General features: G+C 48.8%; 1 protein-coding gene across 1 annotated transcript in view; it reads right to left on the bottom strand.

Annotated features, from left to right (window-relative positions):
- Positions 1 to 1,524: 1,524 nt before the first annotated feature.
- Positions 1,525 to 8,000, bottom strand: part of TMEM178B (transmembrane protein 178B) — a 408,156-nt gene continuing 401,680 nt past the window's right edge. The window contains exon 5 of the mRNA XM_010855025.1: positions 1,525 to 4,654. Within this exon, the coding sequence (XP_010853327.1) occupies positions 4,404 to 4,654 (251 nt within the window). The 3' untranslated portion in view covers positions 1,525 to 4,403. The remainder of the gene's footprint in view (positions 4,655 to 8,000) is intronic.

The following is an 8,000-nucleotide window of genomic DNA, read 5'->3' as shown; positions in this document are numbered from 1 at the left end:
CTGGTGTACTTGATTTCATGTCCCTGAATCTGACTCAGGTGGGCAGCTTTGGAGCCCTAAGCAGCCCATCCTCCCACTAAATCAGGACAACGACATGAAGTTCTTTAATCTCGGACCTCTCATCGTGATTGTGGATGAATATTAAGACATACAGCCCAGACTCAGAGTCTCAGGGCACCTTCTTCCCTCATCAAAGGAAAGGCAAGCATTGCTAGGAGGAACTGCTCACTCCCAACCAGAGAATATACCCGAATGGCACCGAGGCCCAGGGTGCCACATATAGACATGTGAAGCAGGAAGGCTTTGTCTTGATATGGTGGAGTCACTGAGTCTTTGTGACTTTGTGATCCCTGAAATGAAAAAGGTCTAGTTCTTAAAAGGCTGGGGCTTGCAGGAGGATTTGAAGCTTGAACAGGCACACTTGAAATTTTCTTACACTTTGATGCCAGGGAAACACAGAACTCATGAAACCTACAGCCCCAACAAACAAGGAATGGGGGGAGGGGGGCGGGTGCTGCTTGGAGCATATGAACCTCTCTGAAGACAAATTCCTTAATTATTTTAGTTGACTGAAGTTGATGCAGAGGGAAAGTGGAAGTGAGTAGAGAGAAGGGAATAGCAAACACAAGAAGAAACCAAAACTCTCAAGATGGGGAGAGAAAGAAATAGGACCTCTTTCCAGGCAGACACCCCACTTTCCTGAATCCCCAGGGTCATAGGGCAAGGAACAAAAGCAGAAATAGGCCCTGGGATCAAGGTTGACTTGCATGGAGCTCAGAACACATACACAGTATAGGCTTTGTCTATACATCTGTAGGGAATTTGACCTTGACCTGGGGTGTGGGCTGGTGGGTAAGGCTGCTGACCGTGAATCCCACCAGAGGGCTGGGTCCTACTCTGACCTGGGGTGAACAGGGTCTGAGCTAAAGAGGCTCACAGATTGAGCCTCCTCCTTCCTTTCTTCCTGGTCTTCTTCCTCAGCCCTCACAGCACGACAGCTTCAGTAGGAGCTTGGGGTGGTATGTCTTCATCTGGGATCAAGTCCCTGTGCTGGAGGGATTGAGGTCATCAGGGCGGTTCTCCCACAACCAGGACTGGCCACCTGCCCAGGGCTTCCATCCTGTCTGTGTGGCCAGGCCTTTCCTGGTCCCGAGCAGACACAGACGCAGAGTGTGCGCATCTGTACCTTTCTGGCCCCATGACCAAAAAAGCAGGTCCAAGCTCCTGCTCTGCTGATGGTGAGCTGAGCCCAGGCGGTTTCCTTCTTTCCTAGGAGTTCTCCTAACATTTTAGGGACACTTCAAAGGGATGCAGCAGGCTGTGTTAAAGGTCTGTTATAAAGATGACCTGATGCAAAGAGCTGACTCACTGGAAAAGACCCTGATGCTGGGAAAGATTGAGGGCAGGAGGAGAAGGGAATGCCAGAGGATGAGATGGTTGGATGGCATCACTGACTCAGTGGACATGAGTTTGAGCAAACTCTGGGAGACAGTGAAGGACAAGGGAGCCTGGCGTGCTGCAGTCCTTGGGGTCACAAAGAGTCAGACACCACTCAGCGACTCAACAACAACGATAAAGATGAGCAGTCGGAGAGAGTGGATGATCTATTTATGGCAAGCACGGGATTTTCAAAAAAGGGGTATAAATCACAGGTTGGTGAACAGTACTGGTTCCTAAAGAAAAGTTACTTAAGAATTTAAGTGACTGATTACAAATTGCCCTGTTTGGAATTTCTTTCTCCATTTTTCCACAACTGGGAACTAGCTGAAGTTCGGACCTGGTCACAGACAAGCCCTCTGCCCCAAATGGAGGCTGGTGGACACCCATCTCTTCCAGCCAGGTGGAGCCCAGTCCAGATACCTGGAAGCGAGGCACAGGTCTCTCAATCTGAGATACTTCCCCTTACCTTTCCTCAAGCCCAAGTACGCCTTTCCCCTGAAGCGGGAAATTGAACTTTTCAAAGAAAATTATTTTTTAAAAATTCCCTAAACAATTGAAACACTGGGTTCTCCTGAAAATTTTCTCCTTTCTCATAGAATAAATCCTCTGTTTTAAAAGTCATCCTTAGAGGTACAATTGGGAGCTAACAGCATTTCCCGCCCAGTCATGTCCCAGCACCCCACGCACAGGGCACTCACACGTGAGCCTTTGTGCAGAAACTGACCCGTGTCGCTAGCAAGGAAGTCTTGAGTAGCACACCCAGATCTGCGTCCAGGTGTGCATTGACACAAATGTACACAAAATGCACCAGAGATACACACACACAGAGACCCACACTCACACCCATCCGCGCACATCAGATGCCCTATTTGGACGTGAATTTCACACACACATACACACACAGTCAAAAAGAGCAGATGAGGACAGAGGCAGGACTTGGAGCCTGGTGGGTGGAAGAGTGAGAAGGGAAATGGTTCATAGGTGGGGAAAGCGGGGAGCCAGAGGGGAGACGGGGCAGAAGACAGGGAGATGAAACAGAGGGCATGGCTGGGGGAAGGCTGCTGAGTGAGAGGCAAAGTGCCCAGAGCACATTCAGTTATGAAGCAACTGAATCCTCGGCTACGCAGTGGACCCATGGCTGGACCGCTCGGGGAATTCACTCTTTGCCTCCCAGGGCTGCTCGGCCCCTGTGGGGTCACCGAGGTGACCACTGGCCACTGCTGCCCACTCCAGCCAGCAGATCCCGTCCCCACAGCTTTCACAACCCTCTGGCCGACATCACAGCTCGCCAACACCTACAGTTCCAACATGCTCACCCGAGCCTGGGACACTGGGCTGGATCGAGGCCACCTCTGCTTGGATGCTAGCCACCACGACGGCGATTTTGGGATTCATGGCCTTGAATATCAAGAGGGAAAGGACGAAGATGGCAAGAGTCAAGAGTTCTCTGTGAATTTACACAATATCATACAAATTGGAGCCCATGGGACATGGCGGCTCTCTCTGCATGGGACCCATTTTCTCTCGTCTGTACAGAGGTCGCCCCTAGCAAAGGGCTGGATGTCCAGTGACAAAGGACAGCTTCCGTGACGGAAAGGGAAAGGTCTCGTTTGGTGTACAAACTTTATCCAGCGGTAACTGAGGCCACTCCCCTTCTCCCTCTTGATCCGTGCTCCCTTCCTTGCTCATGGCTTGTGTGCCCAGATGTGTCTTGAACTTCCAAAGTTAGGGGGCCAAGTCCCGTGGCACCCCAGCCCTGGGACGTGCAGCAACACAGGTCCTCTGCCCAGTGCTCTTGTTCTTGGTTCTGCCCTCGGGGAATTTCAGCTGCACTAAAAATAATAGAAAAATGCAACACAAATGATAGAAATCCCACACTCAGAAAACACAGACGCACACACACACACAGCAGGGATGTCAAGCTGCAGAACTGGCACCCACAGAGGCCCACCCTCATGGTGCTTCCTAGTTCCTGGGGCCTCCATCCTGGGCTATGAAACCACCACAAATGATAGACAACAGTCATGATCCAGCAGTATTTTAAAAAGGTGAAAAGGAAAAAAAGGAAACCATTCAAAGTTGTTGCACACATACACGCACGCGCGCGTGCACACACACACACACACACACACACACCAGAGGGTTACTCCAAGGCTCCGATCTGCCCAGGGAGTGCAGGTTGGGTTCAGGGCAGGGCAGCCTCTTGTTTAACTGGGTGTAAGGCAGCTGGAAGGTAAGACTGGGCTTTCTGAGCATCCACGGAAGTGTCCTTTCATTGATGTGGGTCTTGCCTCTCAGCACGGCGTTCTCTCCCCCTTCCCACCTCCGGAACTTCACCCAAAAGTTTGGCAGCAGAGAGAAAACTTCCTTCTCAGTGTGTTTTCTCTTCCACTTTCTGGTGTGTCGCTGGTCGGCCAGGAAGGAAATCAGAACAGGAAGAGCAAGAGAAGAAAATGGTTCTGGAAATGGCCTCGAAGATCTGGTTACATTCTATGAACTAAGGGCGTTGTTTCTCTGCGATATGACCGGGGTTGGGGTGGTGTCCCCTCCTGTCGGCTCAGGGGAGGGCATTTTCTTGTCTATACCTGTGCCACCCTGGACCACAGGCACCGTCTCTTCCCAGCCTCCCCCCTCCTCCCAGCCTCCCCCCTCCATGCCCCCATCCTTGTGAGTGGTGGGAATCAGGACCCTGTCTTTGAGGGGTGATGCTCACGTTGTCCTCAAGAAACCACGGAGTCAGAAGTTACGAATCGATGGAAGAGCCACGTGAGGGGAACACCTTCCCCCATCTCGGTGATGAGGCGACACACAGTCCGGCGAGATGTGGGTGCCTGGGCCGACCCCCACTCTGCCTTGGCACTGGCATTGTCTTGATTGAGTTTTGTCATATATATGTATATTATATATATATTTATATATATATATGTGTGTGTGTGTGTTTGTGTGAGTATGGGCTTGTTGTTTTAGCACACTGTCCCGTTCTCGGGTCTGGATTTGGGGCAGTTGGTCCTCGGGACAGGTTGGACAGAAGGGGCCAAGGTACAGAAGAATCCCGAGATCAGAGTGAGGCCCAGGCCCCCCCATGCACAGAACATGGACCATCCGTAGCCATGGCTGATGTCGTCAGGGAGTCCGTACAGGTAGCGGGGGTAACGTGACAGCTCAAAGTTGATCCCGGCCACACAGGTGCACAGTGAGATGATGCAGAAAGTTCCTGGAGGGGGCGGGGAGACACAGGGGAGGGGGAGGGGGCAGCGGAGAAGGCGAGGGGAAGGAGAGGAAGAGAGAGAGAAGGGAGGTTTATTACATTGTTTTATTTTCTTGAATAAGAAAAATGAAAAGGTGCAGGTTAAGGGTAACCTGCTGATGAGATCAATATTTGGAAACATTCAAGAAGAGGGGAATAGTATCAGGGCTGCCTCACGCTCCAATAAGTGCCTGGTCTTGGACAAACTCAGGACATCTCTCCTTTGGGAAAATCCTAACAATAAATCACAGGCCAGTTTATGTAGGGTGAAGTAAAGCAGAGGAGCATTCAGCTCATTTTTTGAAAGCATTTAAAAGTCACTGTCTTTCTTTGGAGACACAGAAAACACCCCCTTCCCTACTTCTTTAAAGAGAAAAACATTCCTTTCTTTTCCACATACAACGTCTTACACGATATTGGGTTTTCCTTTAATCCATTTACCAACCAGTCATCCAATCCTGGAAGCCTTTTCCCGTAAGACAACATTCACCAGAGTGTTTTTGGTGGAACGCCAAGCCTAGGAGAAAACTCCTTTACGACGAAGCAGAGGCGGTAACTCTGGGAAGCTTTGTACGTGACTTCTCACCCACGAAGATGCATAACCCACAGTCAAGGAAGTTAACCTGTCCAACTTAGTCTTATGAGGTATTTCACAAACTTATTTTATGATGCTCCTTAAAACAAAGAAAAAAAAACATTGCTTAGGAACTTTCCTTGTGGTCCAGTGGCTAAGACTCCACACTCCCAAAGCAGGGGGCCTGCAATTCAATCCCTGGTCAGGGAACTAGAATCCACAGGCCCCAACCAAAGATCCCATATGCCGCAACTGAGACTCGACACAGGCAAATAGGAGACAAAACTAACAAACCAAAAAAACTCAAGAAAAACAAAAACAAAGAAAACCATTGCTCATATTAACCTCCAGCGAGAAGGCTGCTACAAGAGACAGAATGTTATCAAATAGGATCCTAAGCCCACTTTTAGCCAACAGAGATGTGATGTGCCAAAAATGAGTTTAAGAGCTTTTCTTGATATTCCCTGTGTCTTGTTTGCTCTGTCACGGCAGACGGGACAGTAACAGCCTGAAGAAATACGCAGCGTTTGGGAAGGCTGGGTGGAGCTGATAGAACTGCAGGGGCCCAAGCACTTCACTGGCAGTGGTCTACGTTTCCAAAGCTCACTAAGTCAGGAGCAGAGCAGCGGGCAGTGTAGAGGCAGGGAGTCCAGGGAGGACCCTGCTGTGTCAAGAGGAGAGAGGAGGAAGGCGCAGGGCAGGATGAGTGACTGTTTAGTGAATGACGGTTGGTAGAGGCAGCTGAAAGGAAAGGGGGGACTTGGCGTAAATGAAACTGTGTGTGGGGGAAGCATGTAGGCGTATGTGTTTGTGTGCATAGCGACAGCCGTTGTGTACAAACACATACGGTACCATCACTCCTTGGGAGAACAGTGGTCCCAAACTTGGGGGGTTACAAAGCACCCAGGGTCCCTCCTGCTTTGCTCTGGGGTTCAGACAGAATTCTAAGTGGGTGCCCAGGGTGGATTACATCTCACCCCAGAACTTCTGAATCAGAATCTTGGTGGACAGGATGGGGCGCTTTCCTTTCCAAAAGTTCCTCAGGTGATTTCTGTTGATCAGCCTAGTGAGACCCTGTGTGAGGGCAGAGGTTCTGTGTATAACCTTGAGACATGGATCCAGGTGAGGGAAGAAGCAGAGAGGGTAAGGAAAGGAGACAGCAATGGGCTGGGAGAGCCAGAGCTGAAGAATGCTCCATTTTGACACCAGTTTTCAAGAATCCAAATTCTTGGATACTTGGGCCTCAAGTACATGTTCAATTTCTGGTTTAGAAACCTGGTGTGCATGATATTGTTTACTAAAATTTAGATTTAGGAAAGGAAATAGGGGAGAGAAAGAGACTGCATGCATGTGTGTATGTGTGTATGTGTATGCTGAGTTCAAATCTGAGCTGCCCTTGGGATGCTGAGGCACTTGGGACCACAGGTTTGGAGCCTGGTAGAAATTTCTGAGCTAGAGATGTGGACTGAGTCAACATCTTATAAATCAAAGCTCTGGATGTGACTGAAGTCACCCAAGAGCTCTCTATAAACTGTGCCTACACAGGATACTTTACAAAAGGGAGACATTTCTTCTGATCAAATGGGGCACAGTCCTCCTGATTAAGTCCAGTGATCTGTTCTGGGAGAGAAGGTGGACCTCAAGAAAATCGATCTTGACCTTATGATCTTCACAAGTTGCCAGTAGCTGATAAAACTTGAGGGACACTATTTTAAGCATGTTCTGCAAGCAGAGATGGGAATACCAGACCACCTTATCTGCCTCCTGAGAAACCTGCATGCAGATCAAGAAGCAATAGTTAGAACTGGACATGGAACAACAGACTGGTTCAAAATTGGGAAAGGAGTATGTTGAGGCTATATATTGTCACCCTGGTTATATAACTTATATACATCATTCAAAATGCTGGGCTGGATGAATCACAAGCTGGAATCAAGATTGCTGGGAGAAATATCAACAACCTCAGATTTGCAGATGATACCACTCTAATGGCAGAAGGCAAAGAGGAACTAAAGAGTCTCTTGATGAAGGTGAAAGCAAACAGCTGGCTTAAAACTCAACATTCAAAAAGTTAAGACCATGGCATCCAGTTCCATTACTTCATGGCAAATACATGGGGGAAAAGTGGAAACTACGGCAGATTTTGTTTTCTTGGGCTCCAAAATCACTGCAGATTGTAACCACAGACATGAAATTAAAAGATGCTTACTCCTTGGAAGAAAAGCTATGACAAACCTAGACAGCATATTAAAAAGCAGAGACATTACTTTGCCAACAAAGGTCTGTCTAGTCAAAGCTATGGTTTTTCCAGTAGTCATGTACAGATGTGAGAGTTGGACCATAAAGAAAGCTGAGCACCGAAGAACTGACGCTTTTGAATTATGGTGCTGGAAAAGACTCTTGAGAGTCCCTTGGACTGCAGGGAGATCCAACCAGTCAATCCTAAGGAAATTATCCCTGAATATTCATTGGAAGGACCAATGCTGAAGCTCCAAAACTTTGGTCACCTCATGTGAAGAGCCAACTCATTGGAAAAGACCCTGATGCTGGGAAAGATTGAAGGCAGGAGGAGAAGGGGACGACAGAGGATGAGATGGTTGGATGGCATCACCAACTCAATGGACATGAGTTAGAGCAAGCTCCAGGAGATATAGGAGAACAGAGGAGTCTGGCGTGCTGCAGTCCATAGGGTCGCAAAGAGACAGACATGACCTAGCAACTTAACAACAAGAACTGCAA

Source organism: Bison bison, unplaced genomic scaffold (genome assembly GCF_000754665.1).
Source record: "Bison bison bison isolate TAMUID 2011002044 unplaced genomic scaffold, Bison_UMD1.0 scf7180017864352, whole genome shotgun sequence".
NCBI lineage: Eukaryota > Metazoa > Chordata > Mammalia > Artiodactyla > Bovidae > Bison > Bison bison.
Note: the sequence above shows the minus strand (reverse complement) of the source record. Positions and strands in the feature narration are given on the sequence as shown.